Genomic DNA, 18,746 nt, shown 5'->3' on the forward strand with positions numbered 1-18,746 from the left:
CATTGAGTCTGCACCAGCCCCATATCCCTACATATTTACCCGTTAATCCCTCTAACCTACGCATCTCAGGACTCTAAGGGGCAATTTTTAGCATGGCCAATCAGCCTAACTCGCACATCTTTGGACTGTGGGAGGAAACCGGAGTACCCGGAGGAAACCCACACAGACACGAGGAGAATGTGCAAACTCCACACAGACAGTGACCCAAGCCGGGAATTGCACCCAGGTCCCTGGAGCTGTGAAGCAGCAGTGCTAACCACTGTGCTAACGTGCCGCCCAAATTTGGTGTAGATGAGATATTAAATCTGAAACTGTGACTTATTATCAGGTAGAAATGTATTCACTAAGTTGTTGGTAAAAGGGACTTGCACTGGTTCCACACTTGGTGTTGTCACTCGAGAGCAAAAGTGTTCCATTCTTTCAAACTTAATATCCTTGAACTCAACAAGCACGTCTATGTAATTCAGGGCTATGTTCAGTTGTCGTGGCAAGACGTATCAATTAATAATTTGTAGTAACATTAATTTGTTGCAGTACTTTACCTGGATGGATTTAATTATTTAAAATTACTGGTATATGAATGTTAATTTAATAAAATTATGAATTTCAGATTGGAAGCAGCAAAAGATGATTATCGGATTCGATGCGAGGAACTCGAGAAAGAAGTCTTAGAACTCCGACAGCAGAATGAGGAGCTTACCAGCCTGGCGGAAGAAGCCCAGTCTTTAAAGGATGAGATGGATGTCCTTAGGTAATTAAAGTTTTGCATTTTCCTTCTCATTTCTTTGATTTACATCTGAGTTTTTCAAATATGTTTTTTAGTGCTTTAGTTGCTTTTAATAGGAATCTCAATCCTCTGTTTTAGTTCCCTTATATATTTACATGTTTAAATGTTCCTCCTAACCTTTAGTAACTTCAGTGGAATTTTATAAATGAAAACTGTTCCTTATTAACCTTTTGCTTTGGTCTTTTTAGAATAATATACATTCTTCGCTCAATTTTAAACATATTTAACTTTCTTCAGTCTTATGCAGTCTTATTCATAACAGTCAATTCCTGTATTACAATGATTGCTACTCCTCTGGAGCTCACCAAAATCCTTTGGTGGGTTGCTAAACACCAAATCCAATAGCGCCATGACTCAAACAACTTGTTTAAAATATGACTGCCTGTTTGCACTTCCACCTCTCCTTTGAAGTTGTCTCCGAGCTGTTGAAACCTCAGTTAACAAAATCTAATACTCCACAGCCCTTATGCACCTAAATAATCAGTGATACCACTTGGATCAGTTCATCCTCTGAGTATTAGCATAATTAGAGCTAATGTTTCTTTCTTGTACGCATTTTATTTTGGTCTAAATGGTTTAAGCTATGATTATGTTCCACTTTGGAGGCTGACATTATTCTGTTGCCCTGTATCATTTATCTGGTGCCATCACATTTTTATTTTTTTTGTTAGCGATTTGAACAGCACTATTGCATTTTACTTATTTTCCTATGTTTATAATCTATTGTCAGATTAGGCAACAATTGGTATTTGTTTAGGTGACAATATTTTAACAAAATTAATTGGCTGAGAAGCCGGTTGTCTTGAGGGTATGAAAGATGCTTTATACACCAAAGTTCTTTTTATTGTAGGCATTCTTCTGATAAAGTGAGTAAGTTGGAGGGCATGGTAGAGTCATACAAAAAGAAACTAGAGGATCTGGGCGACTTGCGTCGACAGGTGAAGCTCCTTGAGGAAAAGAATACAATGTACATGCAGAACACAGTCAGTCTAGAGGAGGAGTTACGGAAAGCAAATGCTGCACGAGCACAGCTGGAAACCTACAAGAGACAGGTATGAAATTACAGAATATTGTTGAAGGAATTTATAGTGCGCTTTTAACTATACATTAGATAAGGTTAGATAAGCAGAACTAGAGGGCACAGCCTCAAAATAAAGGGGGGTCAGTTTAGGACTGAGTTGAGGGGGAACTTCTTCTCTCAGAGGGTGGTGAATCTCTGGAATTCTCTGCCCACTGAAGTGGTGGAGGCTACCTCGTTGAATATGTTTAAATAATGGATAGATGGATTCCTGATCGGTAAGGGAATTAGGGGTTATAGGGCTCAGGCGGGTAAGTGGAACTGATCCACTTCAGATCAGCCATGATCTTATTGAATGGCGGGGCAGGCTCGAGGGGCTAGATGGCCTACTCCTGCTCCTATTTCCTATAAGCAAATATATCTGAAGCAGTACAGCACATTCAAGAGGTAACATTCTTGGCAAGATCCAGGTAATTGTAGTCTTAACAAGAAACTGCAGTATAATACTGGAAACAAAAAAACAGAAAAGGGTGGAGCAAACAGCTGGTTAGTCCGTATTAATCGTAATAATCATACATTTTGGGTTTGTTTCATTCCACAAGACGACTGAAAAATAGAAGATAAACTGATACTTTAATGTTAGAAATGAGATGGGGGAAGATAGTCAAGCAAATACACAAAGTGTATGATTGTTTGTTTTAATTATTCTTGGCTGTGAGTGATGCTGCTGAAGCCAAACCTAGTGCCCATCCCTCATTATCATAAGATGATGATGGATGGCTGCTTTCTGCTTATAGTCCCCATTCAATACAATTACGCAAGTTATTATTTATTGCTTCTTCAACAATGATGTAAAACTAAAATGCATTCAAGTTAGGATGGTGTAGAACTTGAGGTTTGTAGCTGATGACGTTCTGAGGAATCTTGTCCTTCTTAATGGCAGAAGTCTTAAGGGCATTTGGTGATGTTGAAGCTTAGTGGTTTCACTTCGCTCAATGTATCGAAGCAGTGAAGAAATAAAGCACATTACAAAAATATATGTCTTGTAAATTGCTGAGACTGTGGGAGGTCTAAAGCGAAGGTGGAAGAGATGGAAAACTCAATGTGGGAATCCACTTTCAAATTGGAACAAAGTTGAAAATAAAATAGAAGATGCTCACAAAGTGCAGCAGGCCTCCCAGCCTAAAAAGAGAATGGGGTTCGTCTGAGGATTTAGTTCCACCCCTTTGATAAGGAAATAGTTTTCTGATTGTTCCCCCTCTGCCAACCCAAAACACCAAACCTTTTGTCTCCTTTTGGATACTGACGATCTTACATCACCAGCAATCCCTGCAGTAAATGAAATCAAGGATATCGCTAAAATTATTTAACTCGCATTCAGACCAGGAGAAGTGCATGAAAGAAGATATGATACTGTTCCCAAAGCAACCTGAGGTAGAGTTTTGTTAGAGCAATGTAAATCGCCAAGGACAGAGAGGTTAGAGTAGGAATAAGGCAGAGAGTTAAGGCGGCAGGCCACAGTGAGATTTCTGTTTTCATTTCTCCCCGTTGCACATATTCTTTTAAAAATGTTAATGAGATGCTTTTCAACTTTTTCAGTTCTGATGAAGGATATAATCATGAAGCATTTTACACCTCCTGGCATTGCTCTGATACAGAACCCATCTCCATTCCCTCAAATCAGAGGGCCATAAAATTGTATAAAGCATGTGGCATGCAACTGGCATAGCCATCAGTAGCTGGATTTAGCTTAATTTCCAGTATTATGCCTCTTCTCACCTAAATAAACCTATAATTCGAAGATTATCTTGAAACACAAGAACTTTAAGTTCCCTTTTCCGTGACCAATTATTTATTTAGAAACACTCCACTGAATGATATAGTAAGAAAAGTGCTTGCACAGTTATATTCTTACTATTTTCCAAGATCAGGGTGCGCACAATAAAATTGTTGATGTAAAATTATAATTGTTGCAGTGCTTAAAATGCTGTTGTTTATATTTTGAACTCTATCTTTACAATGCTTTCATTTGAAATAATGCCGTAGATCCTTTTTTTCAAAGCAGGAAATACTGTTGAATAAGGCAGATGTTTTCTGTTGCAAAAACCTCTTTGCATCAGAATAAATCAGAGTTAGTGAATAATCTGCATCGCCAGTCACTGAAAAGGTTTCTGAATGTTAGGTGATTCTGTATTGGTTCCTGGGCTGGTCCAAATTACAGCCTTCATTGTTTTCAGTGAAATTGCTCTAAAGCATTCCCTAAGAGTAAAGCCATACAGTAGGCTATTAGAGTGGAACAGCTGTAACTGTTCTTATAAAATAATGACATATTTAAATGAAGAATATACTCCCAGCCTTTCCTTATTTTTTTTGTAGAAAAGACCCAGTTAGTGCTAACAATGGGGCGGCACGGTAGCACAGTCGTTAGCACTGCTGCCTCACAGCACCAGGGACCCAGGTTCGATTCCTGGCTTGGGTCGCTGTCTATGTGGAGTTTGCACATTCTCCCCGTGTCTGTGAGAGTTCCCTCCAGGTGCTCCGGTTTCCTCCCATAGTCCAAAGATGTGGTGGATTGGCCATGCTAAATTCTTCCTCGGTGTCGGGGGACCAGCTAGGGTAAATGCATGGGGTTATGGAGATAGGGCCTGGGTGGGATTGTGATCGGTGCAGACTCAATGGGCCGAATGGCCTCCTTCTGCACTGTAGGATTCTATGATTCTAATAGTCATTACAATGTGCTCAAGTAAACTACCATATGTATCTTTGGTTTGAAAGTTCAGGTACTTCAGTTTGATTTTTTAAGTTTGTCAAATGCCTGTGTACAGCAGTCAAGTTGCTGTCTCTGTTTTATTGCAAAATTTCAAATGTCTGGTAGTAACTCAGCAGGGATATTTTAAATTTCTAAATTCTACTCAATTTGTGTCATTGTAGGTTGTTGAACTTCAAAATAGGTTGTCTGAGGAGTCAAAAAAGGCAGACAAAATGGAGTTTGAATATAAAAGACTGAAGGAAAAAGTGGATACTCTTCAAAAAGAAAAAGATGCAAGTTCCTTTTCCCATTTCATTTTATATTTTGGTAACAAATTCTAACTTCTGAATTTTTGAAACAAAAGTCTATCATGGAGGATTACTATAAGCTTCATGTTCATGTTACACTTGTTTCCTCTAATATTTTATGCCTTTTTTCTTACAACTAACCTAGAGAAATTGAATTGTGACTTCAGTTTTCTGAAAGTTTCTAATGACGGTACTAGTCTTATGCTCAAAAGTGAGACCTACTTAGATGGGGAGGGACATTGAACGTATTTTAAATTCACAAGTAAACAAAGTTTCATAATGTTCAGAATCCACATTGTAGTCTGTAATCTATCTAAAACTCCAATATTTCTACAGAGGCTAAGAACAGAGAGAGATTCTTTAAAGGAGACTATTGAAGAACTACGATGTGTTCAAGTGCATCAAGGCCAACTTACAGCCGGTCTGTTGTAAAAGCTTTTATTTTGAGTTGCTTTAGATTGCCATCTGAATTATTTAATGCAAGTACTTGAATTCTGACAGCATAACATTAAGAAATATTTGTATTTTGGATAGGACTTATTCCAATGAACAGTCAAGAGGCGTCAGACAGCTTAGCAGCAGAGATAGTAACACCTGAAATCAAGTAAGTAAAATTTTGAGTGCTATATTTTAAAAATTATCATTGTATATTTTCCTTCAAAGGCAAATTACGTGATTTAATATGAGCTTGTAAGGAGTTAACATGAATCACTCATGTTCAAGTGCGATTTTATTATTCCTACCTTTGAATAGGACTGTGCCTTCAATTTCTTTATTATTAGATTAAAAGAAGAGGCTTAAAATGCTCCAAAAAACCCAGTAGAAACTCTGAGGATTGGGGGTGTTTAGAAACCGGCAAAGAGCCATCAATAAGTTGACAAAAAGAGAAATAAAATAGAATGAGTGAACTAGCCAGAAATATTTAAAAAATAGATTGCAGGAGTTTTAATATATAAAAAGGAAGATAGAAGCTAAAGTAAACATTGGTCCCTTGGAAGCAGAGACAGGAGAGATTACCACGAGGAAATGGCAGAGGCAATGAACAAACATATATATTAAATATTGTCTCCACAGTAGAGATTTCTTCCCAGAAATAGATGGTAGCCTAGGGGCTAAAAAGAGAAGAAATTAAGGAAATTAATATCAACAGAGAAAAAGTATTGGAGACACTTCAAGGACTAAAATCCAACAATTCTAGGGGCTGATGGTCTATACACCAGGGTTCTAAGAGATAGTTGCAGAGAATATGGGTGCACTTGCTCTGATTTTCCAAAATTCCCTCGATTCGGGAATGGGCCCATTAAATTGGAAGTTGCCAAATGTTGCACCATTTTTCAAGAAAGGACAGAGAGAGAAAACAGTTAACTACAGGGCAGCTGTAGTTGAGGCCTGATGAAGAAGATCATTGATGAAGCAGCTAAAGATGCACCATGGATACTACCCTGAAGAGCTCCTGCAGAGATGTAATGGGACTGAGATGATTAACCTCCAACAACCAGAATCATCATCCTTTTGACTCAAACCAGTGGAGAGTTTCCCCCCAGTCCCCATTGATTCCAGTTTTGCTGGGCTCCTTAATACCACACCGTGGAAAATGTTGCCTTGGTATCTATGGCAGTCACCCTCACTTCACCTCTGGAGACCACTTTTGTTCATGTTTGAACCGAGGCTGTAATGAAGTTGAGCGGATTGGCCCTGGTGGAACCCAAACTGAGCATCAGTGAGCATGTTGTTGCTGAGTAAATGCCACTTAAGAGCATTGTCCACAATCCCGACTGTCACTTTCCTTATAATTGAGAGTTGACTGATGGGTGGTAATTGGATGGTTTGATTTATGTTATATAATATTTTATCATATCTTTTATGAATTAAGTTATTGAATATGTAATGTGTGGATTAAAATTATTTTCCTGTTTTAGGGAAAAACTTATCCGGCTGCAACATGAAAACAAGATCCTGAAGTTGAACCAAGAAGGATCAGATAATGAAAAGATAGCTTTACTACAAAGTTTACTGGAGGATGCCAACAGAAGGGAGAGTGAACTGGAGACAGAGAACAGGTAGGAAATAGTGCAATGGTGATTTGCTGTCACACACAACTGTAACACACTTCTCGAAATTACACAGTCAGAGGATGCACAATATGTAATTGTGAGATTGTGACAGTTATCAAAGGGAAAAGCCTGATATTTTATGTTGAATAAATTGCAACAGAAGTTGTGTCCTGGAACTGCTTTTCTGCTCAGCTTTTTCCCATCAAGTGATTTGGTTTTGTGGGTTTGTAATGCTTTTAATTTCAAAATCAAAACAGTTTGTTAACCACAAAACCGTACCATTTCAATAGCATTTGCATAAAATTTGTTGAGTTGGATTTCAGAAGGAAAGCAGTGCGGTTTTCTGGTGCACCTATAGCCAATTTCTAATCTATGAGGTTGCCAGTACATGCTAGAAGCTTGGTGGCAGAGAGATGGACTAGCTTATCTGGTAGATCATACTTCAGTTTGTTGGCAACACTTAGTGCGTTAGTACGAGGGGCACATTTAGTAATTAAATTTATAGACCCATTGCACAAACAAAAAATGCTGCAAACACAAAAGGTGGAACTTTCCTGTCCCGCCTACCACGGGAATCGTAGCGGGCGGACCATGCAAAGGTCTGTTGACCTCGGGCGGGAATTTTCAGTCTTTGGGCTAATGTGGCCGGAAAATCCCACCCATAGGATTTGGCAGGGAACAAAAAATGTTGACATTTTGGATGTGGAGCATTTATCCAAACTGGAAGATCCACAGCTTTTTAAAAAGGAACAGAACAAAGGGATATAAGTTACTATAAGCTGTACAGCCCCTTGAGCCTTGTCTGCCATTCAATAGGATTGTGGCTGATCTTCAAGCTTAACACTTTTCCACATGATTTTCGCACCCCTTGATTCTCTTTGGGTTCAAATGTTTATCAGTCTGCATTGAATGTACTCCTCCATGACTGTGTATCTACAGCCCTCTTGGGGAGAAAATTCTAAAAATTCACAACCCTCTGAGGGAAAAAGTTTCTCTTAATCTCAGTCATAAATCATTGGCCCTTATCCTGAGATTATGTACCCTGATTCTACACCCTCCTGCTAGGGGAAAGATCTTTTCTACACCTACCTTATGAAGATTCTTATGTTTCAATGAGTAGTATAAGCCCAATCTTGTGTCATAGGACAATTCTCTCATACCAGATATATTAATCTAATGAACCATCATTGCACCCTACTCTAAGGCAACCTTAAGAACAGAGACCAAATCTGTACACATCTGGTCTCAGCACAATCCTGTACAATTGCTGCAATATTCTTTACTCTTCTATTTCAGCCTGCTTATAATAAGGCCATTCATAATTCCTTACTATACCTACATGTTAATTTTTGTGTTTCTTGTTCAAAGATGCACAAATTCCTCGAACACCAATGTTTAATAAATTTGCACCATTGACAAAATATATTTTTCCATCCTCCCAAACAAAGTGAATAACCTCACATTTCCCCACATATGCCCCATCTGCCACCTGCTTATAGAAGCATAGAATCATACAGTGCAGAAAGAGGCCATTTGGCCCATTGAGTCTGCACCAACCACAATCCCACCCAGACCCTATCCCCATATCCCTACGTATTTACCCACTAATCCTTCTAACCTATGCATCCCGGGACACTAAGGGGCAATTTAGAATGGCCAATCAACCTAGCCCACATATCTTTGGACTGTGGGAGGAAACTGGAGCACCCGGAGGAAACCCACGCAGACATGGGGAGAATGTGCAAACTCCACACAGACAGTGACCCGAGCCGAGAATCGAACCCAGGTCCCTGGAGCTGTGAAGCAGCAGTGCTAACCACTGAGCTACCGTGCCGTCCTCCTATAACCTTATATGTTAACTTAACATGCTTATATTACATTGCAGACTCTGTGTTCTTCTCATAGCTTATTTTCACATCTAGCTTTGCATTGTTAAGTACTTCAATGGCTGTAAAGCACTTTGGGGTATCTCGGTCAAAAAAGACACTGTAAATTAAGTTTCTTCAGTGGAAATTACGTTGCTGTGCATTCTGAGCTGTGCTGACAAAAATGTAAAGAATCAAATGCTGTTTAAAATATTGCCTTCAGTCTGTTGTACCAAGTGCATAAGGGTGAAGAAGGAAGGTGGAGAGCTCAAGACATGATGGAACAAAACAGAAGTAGGATGAGACATAAGATCAGAAATGACAAAGGACGATGAATTAGTGGGGGAGTAGGGAGGTAATAAAGTCCACAGGGAATTGTAGAAAGGAGTTCAGGTAAAGAAGAGTGGTGGCAAAACAAGGAACAGCTAAACGAGCAGCAAATGATATGGTCGGGGGGGGAGCCAGTTTCACAACTGTATTTGTGTAATCAGAACTGAAATGACTTTTTAATCTTTTTCTGAAAGACTAGCCAATCAGAGGATTTTGGAAATACAGTCTCAGGTTGAAGAACTTCAGAAGGCGTTACAAGATCAGGGCTCAAGAGCAGAAGATGTGAGTGTGCCTTCAGTACCAAACATATTTAATAATACATCAATGTCATGCTCAATAAGCAGCACTGATTCTTTTAAAACAAGCTTAACTAATTAACAGCAAGTCTTTTAAATGGTTTGAAACCTTTTGCCTTTGCTATTTTATTTGCATCTCCAATTTATTTTCTCCCTTTTTTGACTTCAGTGTCATGCAGCATGCCAGTTCATAAGACAAACATCATCTTCTGCATCATTACTAAAGTTGCTGTGTTGCCTATCCCGCTTGTAGGTTATGAGAATGTCGTGGAGTGACTATTACGTTTAACTCCCCTTTACTATCTGGTTTAGCTCTACAGTACCTCATAAACTGGCTGGATATTGAAACTCTTTAACACCATGACTTACCACATTGGTCTGGTTGCTCTCCCAAAATTGTTTTGCTACAAATACCTTTTTGATTTGATTTATTATTCACATGTATTGGTATACAGTGAAAAATATTGTTTCTATAATATTGTGCGCTATACAGACAAAGCATATTGTTCATAGAGAAGGAAAGGAGAGAGTGCAGAATGTAGTGTTAGTCATAGCTAGTGTATAGAGAAAGGTCAACTTAATGCAAGGTAAGTCCATTCAAATGTCTGACAGCAGCAGGGAAGAAGTTGTACTTGAGTGGATTGGTACGTGTCCTCAGACTTTTGTATCTCTTTCCCGACAGAAGAAGGTGGAAGAGAGTATGTCTGGGGTGTGTGGAGTCCTTATTATGCTTTTCCGAGGCAGTGGGAAGTGTAGACAGAGTCAATGGGTGGGAGGCTGATTTGAGTGATGGACTGGGCTTAATTCATGATCCTTTGTAGTTTATTGCGGTCTTGAATAGAGCTGGAGCCCTACCAAGCTGTGATACAACCAGAAAGAATGCTTTCTATGGTGCATCTGTAAAAGTTGGTGAGAGTCGTAGTGGACATAGCAAATTTGCTTAGTCTTCTGAGAAAGTAGAGGCATTGATGGGCTTTTTTAACTATAGTGTCGGCATGGGGGGACCAGGACGGGTTGTTGGTGATCTGGACACCTAAAAGCTTGAAGCTCTCGACCATTTCTACTTTGTCTCCATTGATATAGACAGGGGCACGTCCTCCACTATGCTTCATTTTGTTGACATTGAGGGAGAGATTATTGTCGTTGCACCAGTTCACCAGATTCTCTGTCTGTTTCCTGTACTCCGTCTCAGCATTGTTTGAGATCGACCCACTGCAGTGGTGTCGTCAGCAAACTTGGAAATCAAGTTGGAGGGAATTTGGCCAGTCATACGTGTATAAGGAGTATAGTAAGGAGCTGAGGACACAGCTTTGTGGGGCACTGGTGTTGAGGATGATCGTGTCGGAGGTGTTGTTACCTGTCCTTACTGATAGCAGTCTGTGGGTTAGGAAGTTCGGGATCCAGTCGCAGAGGGAGGAGCTGAGCCCCAGACCACGGAGTTTAAAGATGAGTTTCTTAGGAATAATGGTGTTGAAGGCTGAGCTGTAGTCGATGACTAGGAGTCTGATATAGGTGTCTTTTTTGTCTAGGTGTTCCAGGGTTGAGTGCAGGGCCAGGGAGATGGCCTGACTGTTATAAAAGGTGGCTGTTTAAGGAGGGCAAACAAAAAACACTGGTATTCACTAACCAATGATAGCAGCAAAGTAGTTATGATACCCTAACTATTCTGCCCCGAGACAGCTTCTAGGTGTGTTCATTAAATACTTCCAATTTTGCAGTCAAATTCTAGCAAAAAAGTTATAAAAAATTGTGTTCTGTATTTATGTTACTGATGATAATCATTAAGAAAGAAAGGTTGTGAATAAATCTGCAAATGCTCATATGTAAAAGGAACTCTTTTACAGAAATTAGTAAAATACAAGTTTATTTTTTGGGGTGTAAACATCAGCAACCATTTGCTGTTATTAATTTATTTCTTAAGCTGGCAAACAAGCCAGAGTTGGGGAAAATAACTATCCAGGAAGGTTGAGTGTACTGGACAATCTAGCAATTTTAGAGCCAGGACAAGTTATAAAGCTGGGTTATTTATCTTATATTCTTTATATTCATTAAATATCATAATGAAAACTTCGATATAGGAACAAATAAAAAGTATGCTTCCAAAGCTTCATAACTTGGTGCAAAGAACCTTTTAAAGGAACTTTGAGGGGAGAAGAACGCCAATTCGTTGCTATGGCCCCAGAACTCACCAGAACAGAGTGGTGGCACAGTGGTTAGCACTGCTGCCTCACAGCTCCAGGGACCCAGGTTCGATTCCCGGTTTGGGTCACTGTCTGCGAAGTTCGCACATTCTCCCTGTGTCTGCATGGGTTTCCTCCGGGTGCTCTGGTTTCCTCCCACGGCCCAAAGATGTGCTGGTTAGGTGCATTAGCCATGCTAAATTCTCCCTCAGTGTCCCGAACAGGCGCTGGAGTGTGGCGACTAGGGGATTTTCACAGTAACTTCATTGCAGTGTTGATGTGAGCCTACTTGTGACTAATAAATGAACTTTAGTTTTACTTTACTTTGCTTATGAGTAGTTCCAAAAAGAACTAAGTGTTGCAAAGAGGTACAGAGCAGAAGGCATACAGCTGTTCTTTTAGAACTGGAAAATATTCAACTGAAATTTTTGAAAATGCCTGTAAGCTGGAACTGTTTTCAGGCGATCCTGCATTTTGAAGAAAGTGGAGTTGGGAATTGGTCTGAGGGTCGAAAGGAATGCTTACAGCACCACCAAAAGAGAAAGTATATATTGTAGGTATGAGCTAAAAGGGAGTTACAGCTGACAGCCTCCTTGTGTCCCCTAATAACACAATTAGACCCCTATGGAATACAGTTTCTAATTTGGATATCTGTGTATTAGAATAATTATTTGAGTCCTTTTCTTTCATTGAACATATTGAAATACTTTATTCTAAAGGCTAGCAGACATCTGCTTGCAATAATTATTCAAAAGATTTTGATATTCTTTATGAAATTAGGCGAAAGAAATAGAATTTTCCACAAATTGATTTGAGTTTTTTTAAAGGTGGATTCTAAATCTTAAATGTGAAATTGGAAAAGATTAAATAAAGCTCCATATATTTTCCCTTTCTGTCTTCCGTTTGTAGTTTCAGCACCAATCAGACACTCAGATGCTGCTGCTCCATGTAATGATCAGAATTGGCAGCCTGTATGTGTGTTTCATTTCTGTGACTGTCATTTGTGTTTTAGTGTGGAAACTGGAATCCAATCATAAGCTTGAAAACAATGTGGATATTAAGAGATATGTATGAATAAAGTTCTCCAGATCAGGAGAGATGATGGAGCTGCTACTCATATCAGCTGAGAAGACAGACAAAACATTCATGTGCCACAAATTAAGAGGCTTAAATTTTTCTCGTTCATCTGTTACTGAAGAGTTTCTTCTGCTGGCTGGTGTTTTTGCTTCCTACTAACATATTATCTCTGTTTCTTGGCATGGCCATCTGCTGTAGGCTATTGTGAGTATGCCTTCATTTAAGTAACATCTTACATTGCTAACTGCCAGTCTGTACTAATATATAAATATTAAACTTCTGAACACAATTGCAACGACTATACAATGACAATGCATTCTGTATTATAATACTTTGTACACCAGAATGCATTTGGAGCTTAAACGTACCTTTTATGATTGTATTTTGTATTTTTATATCTTTTTGCAGTCAATTCTTCTGAAAAAGAAACTGGAAGAACATTTGTAAGTATGTTTTATAAAAAGCTCATGTCAAAATGCCTGTTGTCTAGGTATTCTATTCTGTCATTTGCAAACAAGATACAATGCGGCCCTGTTATAACGCGATGGTTGGGGTCCATAAAAGCGGGGTTGCGCTAAATTTGCCAATTATTAGCGGGAAAAAAAGAGTCCAATGACACCATTGTGTTATATCCGAATTCGCGCTAAATCGGGGCACGTTAAATCGGGGTTCCGCTGTATTAGCACAGTGGTTTAATTATAATTTAAAAAATAATTTTCCTACCTCACCCTCTCCCAAAATGCTCATCATTAGGCTGTGGAAATTTCTATTGAAAATATGTTCTGTGCATGTTCAGAGTCAGTGGAATAAAACCTCTTTTGTAGGGCATTTCAATAATTAGCAGACTAAAATCTTGGACTGCCAACACTCACTCTCTGATGCGCTTCCCCTATCTTTGGCAGATGAACTAGGAGGCAAACAAACCAAGTAGCATCTTTTCCATTCCACACTGACAGATTGACAAATTCACGACAGTGTTTTGTGGTTGACGGCATGACTATGGTTTCAACCATGTCATCCTCTCAACCAAGGAAAGTTTTAAAGAAAGATGGAATCTGAATATATTACTAATACATAAAAATGTTTAAAGGGCAAGTGAAATTTTTCTGTTGTCTGCAAATTTCAAAATTATACAAGTGACCTATTGATTTGATTTATTGATTTGATCTATTAATGTTAGGAGCATGGTATATTGTCTAGAACTGATTGGAAATGTTATTTCTGCCAAACAAAACAGTTAATGGCCTATTAAGGTGGCTCATTGACTGTGTGACTTCATTAAACAATGTAAGAAAAGTACCTACAAATCTACAATGAGTGTATTCAGGATGGGAGGACAAAAAAGGAAAAATTTCAAGAGCTTTATGCATGTGATGTTTATAATGAGAAGTTTTTTTTTCAAGATCAAAATCTACAATGTGAGAGAGAATAAAATTGACAACTGATTGCATAGTCATGAAACTGTTGAGTTCTGTAAATTTGAAAGTAGAATTAAACCCAGGACATGTCATTGATGCTAAAAGATGTGGAGATGCTGGCATTGGACTGGGGTGGGCACAGCAAGAAGTCTCACAACACCAGGTTAATTCGTTAGTAAATTAATTTTCAAAAGAACCAACAAAATGCTTAATTTTCATTTTGTTTTCAGAAATGGTTAAATCCTTTAATTATTATATCTGAGATATATAGAGGCAATTGGAAAACAAAGTCTTTGAGAGAAAAAGATGGGTAGGTTAAGTTGGGAAGGTGAGCAAAGAAAGGAAACTGGTTGAATTCAGGCTGGTCTTTGGCTTCCATGCACCTTTTGGACAAAGTAATTAGGATTGGTAAGATAAGTTAGGGTGACCTGAAGGAGAGGGAAGGAATACAGAGCTTGAGTAGGTAGTCAGTTCAAGGGGATCATGTATGCTGAGTGACAGCTGTGAAAAGGTAATATAAAATGCATGCACAGACTTCATTACATTTCTAGCAATTGTTCTGCAGTGGTGTTCATGGTAAGTCAGCAGATATTCCAAACATAGGGGATACTGATGTGGCATTTTACAGGGAACTGTGTCTTATAATCAGCATCTTTGGTTCATTATTTCTTCAACATATCTAAAATTTGATGCATGTTTCAGAATAAACCCCTGAAATTGCTTGATTTTTCAGATGTTGAAAACAACTCGTGGACTTTTCATAGAGCTTATTGCAATATATTTTAAAATTGGAATAATTGGCTTTTCAGCACTTCAGCAGTGGAATTTCTAAGTCATTGTGTTTGATGTTTCAGGGAGAAGCTGCATGAAGCCCACACCGAGCTTCAGAAGAAACGAGCATACATTGATGATTTGGAGCCAAAATACAATAACAGCTGTAAGTTTCTTTTAATTTGCAAATAAATCTGCACGTTAATAACTTTAACCATGTGTCCTTGCTGACTTTAGCAAAGCAATAACTTAATTAAAGTGTATACATGCCCAAACTCTAGCATTTGTTGTGATACCTATCTATTTTATGGCATACTAATCTTATATTTTACACCTCTGTGCTGTTTCAGTACAGTGCAATTTTTATTAATTATCAACATTGGCAAGTATGGTAGCACAGTGGTTAGCACTGTTGCCTCACAGTGCAAGGGACCCGGGTTCAATTTCGACCTCAGGTCACTTTGTGTGGAGTCTGCATGTTCTCCTTGTGACTGCGTGGGTTTGTTCCGGATGCTCTTGTTTCCTCCCACAGTCCGAAAGACGTGCTGGTTAGGTGCATTGGTCATGCTAAATTCTCCCTCAGCATACCTGAACAGGCACTGGAGTGTGGCAACTAGGGGATTTTCAAAGTAACTTCATTGCAATGTTAATGTGAGCCTACTTGTGACACGAAGTAAACTTTTTAAAAACTTAGCTTCTTTTTGAAAATTGCTGTAACTTTGCAATAAGGTAAAGTAATATCAGTTTAATAAGGTTAATTCAATTTTTCTTCTTCTGCCTTATACAGCTCAAAAGATTGAAGAGCTTCAAGAAGCCCTGAGAAAGAAAGATGAAGATATGAAACAAATGGAGGACCGATACAAGAAGTACCTAGAAAAGGCTAAGAGTGTGAGTGCAATTTCTTTGAATTTTCTTGAAGTTGTCAATCATAGGACTACCTGAAATAATTTAAAATGATTGTTATTGCAATATTGGCTGTTGATTGAAAATTTACTTTGCACATGGTGTTAAAATCAGTTGTACTTTATCTGTGAATCACCATTAAAATTACAATCCGCTATATTGACTGTTGGGAAATCATGTTCACCAACACAATTGGCATGCTGCAGTGACGGGAGGAGTGTGAGGTTCTGAGCCACAGCCATGTCTTAATGTGGAGATAAAGCATGAGAGATGAAAGGGTTGGCAAAGTCATTGGGATCAACAGAAGAGACTGCCAATACATGATTACATAAAGATTGTGGTGGACAATTGTGTGTCACATATTGACGTACAAAGTTATCAATGCACCAGTCTACTGTGACTGTAGGCTCTTTATTGTTAGCACCACCATCTTTGAGTATGGTCCTTTCCCTGAACTATTTCTTAAATGTTTTCAGTGTTCTTGCCTGGTATTACACGCATAATTATGCCAATAAATTAAAGATGCTTTAACATAATTGCCCTCTTTCTTTAGGTTATCAGAACCTTGGATCCCAAACAGAACCAGGGAGCAGCCCCAGAAGTTCAATCTTTGAAAAACCAGCTGCAAGAAAAGGAACGAATGTTGCATTCCTTATCGGTATGGCACTTTACATTTGTAAAGACTTTTAGTTAACTGAGCATATAATTGTCAGGTTGTCATGAACACACTATTCTGAGTAGGTCTGGTCTGTTTTCAGGAAGTTAATTATTGCATACCCTCATACACTGCAGTGCAAACAACTGAAAATGTATCTGTTGTTACAGCGACTTGCATTTAATGTCTATAATGTAGCAAGATTCCAAGATGCTTCATTTTTGGAGATTGTATTAGGAGGAACATTTGGGACAATGGCTAAATGAAGTAGAAGGGAGAAATTTTAAGAAGACCTTTGAGAGAGGGGTGTGTATTGCAAGCAGAGACATTTAGATCGTGTGTTCCAGTGTGTGGTTGCAAAATAGTTAAATGATAGAAGAAGGGGACTACACATGAAACCAGAGTTTGAGAAGTGGATAGTTTGAGAAGCAGATGTGGTATCTGAATGAATGATTGATTCTCATTCTGGTTTTGCAACCGAGTTCAAAATCAAAGTCCAACCATGGTAAGTTGCAAAATTTATAGTTGAGACCTTGTGGATTTGCCCCATAACTAACCATTAAAACTGCTAGAATGTCATATAAATGTCAACTGGTTCACTAATACCTTTCAGGGAATTTGCTACCCTTACATTGTCTGGTGTGAAGGTCACACTACATGCTTCCTTTCTAGTGCCACTCAGAACCCAAGTAGAAAAAAGTAGTGTTGGAAAGAATGTGGTACGATTGTGTGTGAAACTAAGTTATTGGTGAAGTGGAGTTTGGAGGTGATAGGGAGAATTAAACAAAATCAGAGGTAGATGGAAGAAATAAATCTTGGTGAAGGATTGTATTTTGGATTTGAAGCTTAATTTGAGTAGCAAATTACTGGGGAGAGTCAACTTTAAGACTGAGTATGAGCAGGTATCGAGAAAGAAATGTGTTATTGGGTAAAGTGTGGAGCATTTAGCAAGGACAAAACATTTTAGTCTTGGTTAACAAGCATCAGAAAGTTCTGACTTACTTGTGATTTCATGTTGAACAGACAGTAATGGGGATTAGGGCTGATGTTACAAAATAGCGTCTGGCTTCTCTGACCCCGTGATATTGGTCTCTTGGTTAAGGGCACTGAGTATTTTATTTTTATGGGAAGTTGATCATACTGCTCTTCATCTACTTATATGATTGCGTTTCTTGTGATCTCGAGCAGGTACTAGTGTCTTCTGCATAGACGCCTTTCATGTACATCTCTCTGATGACATACCTTTAAAACTAGATGAAACAAAATTTGTTTGAACTGTTGAACTGTTTTATTCTCCAGGAAGGTGACTGAATAGAGTAATAGGTATGAGTAAATTTGCAGTTGAATTGATATAGCTTACCTTCATATGGTCAAATAAAAATACTGAACAGTATACTTGTATGGGTCATCTTGTTGGACTTCTGCATCCTGTTTTGAGTTACTCTTTAGTGTCTGTTCTGATTTTTAAAAGCCTTTCCCACTGAAGCTATAAGTTTATTCTCCTTCAGTGATCAAAGGGTTTCCTTAAACAATGATAGAAGGTGACTTTCTGAATACTCAATTACCAAATCACTTGTTCAGCCTCTAGGAGACGAAACCTTTAATGTATTATAATTTTCATCTTGGTGCATCATTTTATTAAAGTTGTGAGAAGCCAGAGCAGGATGTTCCAAACATCCTTGTGATGATCTTAAACAAAATATGTGTTAAAGAATGAAATGCACTAAAAAGTCAACTAAAAATACACTTAACTAGCTCAATGGCTTTCAAAGTATCCCTAAATTTACCCAGTTCCAAAACCCCTTTAATTCCTTAACTTCAGAACTTTATCGGGTGTTGTTTGGGGAGGATTGAGTTCTACAAACTCTGGGCAAAATCCAGTAATAGTTACCACACCAGGTATTTATATCTTTTGGGGTTGTTTCTGAAGGGCAGAACAACTGGTTGCTCAAACAGGCCTTTCCACAGAGTCTGTCCTGTTAGACACACACAATTTTTCTTGCCATGGGCTGAGGTCTCAGGACAACTAATTTGCATATGTCGAAATTACTCCTTTTGTGCTATTTTCCTTTTTGATCTTCCCTTATCTGAAGTAGCCCCCTCAGAAGTCACTCTCAATTACCTTCATTTCGTGAGTCCACCTTTTTGAATGTAATTGTAAAGTTCATGACTCGTCTCCTTTGAACCTCCAACATCTTACTCAAACCTTTGACGATCCTCTCTATTTATTGTTACCAATTTGCCTTGGGTAAATATCTGCTTACTGGGTTGCTAGGCGCATCAACATATCAACCTAGCCAAACTGTCTCTAATACGGCACAGTTTCCATTTATAA

At 38.6% G+C, this 18,746-nt stretch overlaps 1 protein-coding gene across 5 annotated transcripts in view; it reads left to right on the top strand.

Annotated features, from left to right (window-relative positions):
* Positions 1 to 18,746, top strand: part of hook3 (hook microtubule-tethering protein 3) — an 84,248-nt gene that overhangs the window by 50,125 nt on the left and 15,377 nt on the right. For 4 of the 5 annotated variants that reach the window (XM_078210127.1, XM_078210107.1, XM_078210133.1 and 1 more), the window contains 11 exons: positions 611 to 751; positions 1,638 to 1,839; positions 4,737 to 4,847; positions 5,199 to 5,283; positions 5,397 to 5,466; positions 6,782 to 6,922; positions 9,306 to 9,393; positions 13,073 to 13,107; positions 14,937 to 15,019; positions 15,641 to 15,741; positions 16,310 to 16,414. In XM_078210127.1, the coding sequence (XP_078066253.1) occupies positions 611 to 751; positions 1,638 to 1,839; positions 4,737 to 4,847; positions 5,199 to 5,283; positions 5,397 to 5,466; positions 6,782 to 6,922; positions 9,306 to 9,393; positions 13,073 to 13,107; positions 14,937 to 15,019; positions 15,641 to 15,741; positions 16,310 to 16,414 (1,162 nt within the window). Of the gene's footprint in view, positions 1 to 610; positions 752 to 1,637; positions 1,840 to 4,736; positions 4,848 to 5,198; positions 5,284 to 5,396; positions 5,467 to 6,781; positions 6,923 to 9,305; positions 9,400 to 13,072; positions 13,108 to 14,936; positions 15,020 to 15,640; positions 15,742 to 16,309; positions 16,415 to 18,746 lie in introns of all 5 variants that reach the window. The other variant, XM_078210115.1, reaches the window with a different exon arrangement.

Source organism: Mustelus asterias, chromosome 1, assembly GCF_964213995.1.
Source record: "Mustelus asterias chromosome 1, sMusAst1.hap1.1, whole genome shotgun sequence".
Taxonomy (NCBI): domain Eukaryota; kingdom Metazoa; phylum Chordata; class Chondrichthyes; order Carcharhiniformes; family Triakidae; genus Mustelus; species Mustelus asterias.